The 930-nt window shown below is 63.3% G+C and overlaps 1 protein-coding gene across 1 annotated transcript in view; it reads right to left on the reverse strand.

The window, feature by feature from the left end:
• Positions 1 to 930, reverse strand: part of LOC104124574 (transmembrane serine protease 4) — a 9,236-nt gene that overhangs the window by 548 nt on the left and 7,758 nt on the right. Inside the window, exons 8-10 of the mRNA XM_035892480.1 lie at positions 723 to 818; positions 187 to 326; positions 4 to 17 (exon numbers count right to left, since the gene is read on the reverse strand). Coding sequence (XP_035748373.1) covers positions 4 to 17; positions 187 to 326; positions 723 to 818 — 250 coding nt within the window. The remainder of the gene's footprint in view (positions 1 to 3; positions 18 to 186; positions 327 to 722; positions 819 to 930) is intronic.

Here is a 930-nt window from a genome sequence, read left to right on the forward strand (position 1 = left end):
GGCCCGCCGCTGTCCCCCTGCAAAGGAGAGACCCTCTGAGCGGGGGTTAGGAGCCCCCCGGCCCCCCAGCGCGGTGGGCACCAGTGCTCATGGCTGCAGCTTGCGGCCATTCCCAGGAGGACAGCTCTTCTCTGAACGGGGTGCGGACCCTCCCACCCCCTCTTTCTGGACCAGCCGCCCCCCCACCTGGCAGGCGTCCACCCCGCCTTGGGGCAGGCCGGCACACAGCATCTTCTGGGTGACCTTCCCGTGGTAGGCGGTCAGGTTGCAGCTCTCCTTGTCTATGAGCTCCACCTCCGCCTGCTGCAGGGTCTCCGACAGTTTGCCTGCGTGAAACGTGGCCACTCAGAGGAGCCCCCAGCAGCCCTGGGCAAGCAGGGAGCCCACCGGCCCCGTCTGCTCCTGCCAGCGCTGCTTGGGGACGATGATTTCAGGGCAGGTTTAGGCTAGTTCAGGGAAGGTTTAGGCTAGACATTAGGAAAAACTTCTTCACAGAAAGGGCTGTCAGGCTCTGGAAGGGGCTGCCCGGGGAGGTGGTCGAGTCCCCATCCCTGGAGGTATTTAAAAGAAGGGTAGATGAGGTGCTTAGGGACAGGGTTTAGTGGTGGGATGGCAGGGTTAGGTTAAAGGTTGGACGTGATGATCTTAAAGGTCTTTTCCAACCAAAGCGATTCTATGATTCTATGACTGCCCTCGGCTCGCCCCCACGCCGTCCCACTCACCATGCTCCTGCGTGTAGCCCCAGCCTATCACCCACAGGGGTGTGCCTGGCACCAGCTCCTCATCGAAATAGGGCAGGCAGATGGGCTTGATGCTGTCTGGAAGGGAGAGGGGAGACGCAGGAGATGTCTGGGGATGCTCGCGGGGAAGGTGCCCCTGCCCGGACTGGCCAGGGCCACGCGGCGGCCGGGCACCCAGCTCCCCGCTGCG

The sequence above is a fragment of the Egretta garzetta genome, unplaced genomic scaffold, assembly GCF_000687185.1.
Source record: "Egretta garzetta isolate BGI_Z169 unplaced genomic scaffold, ASM68718v1 scaffold134, whole genome shotgun sequence".
Classification (NCBI taxonomy): domain Eukaryota; kingdom Metazoa; phylum Chordata; class Aves; order Pelecaniformes; family Ardeidae; genus Egretta; species Egretta garzetta.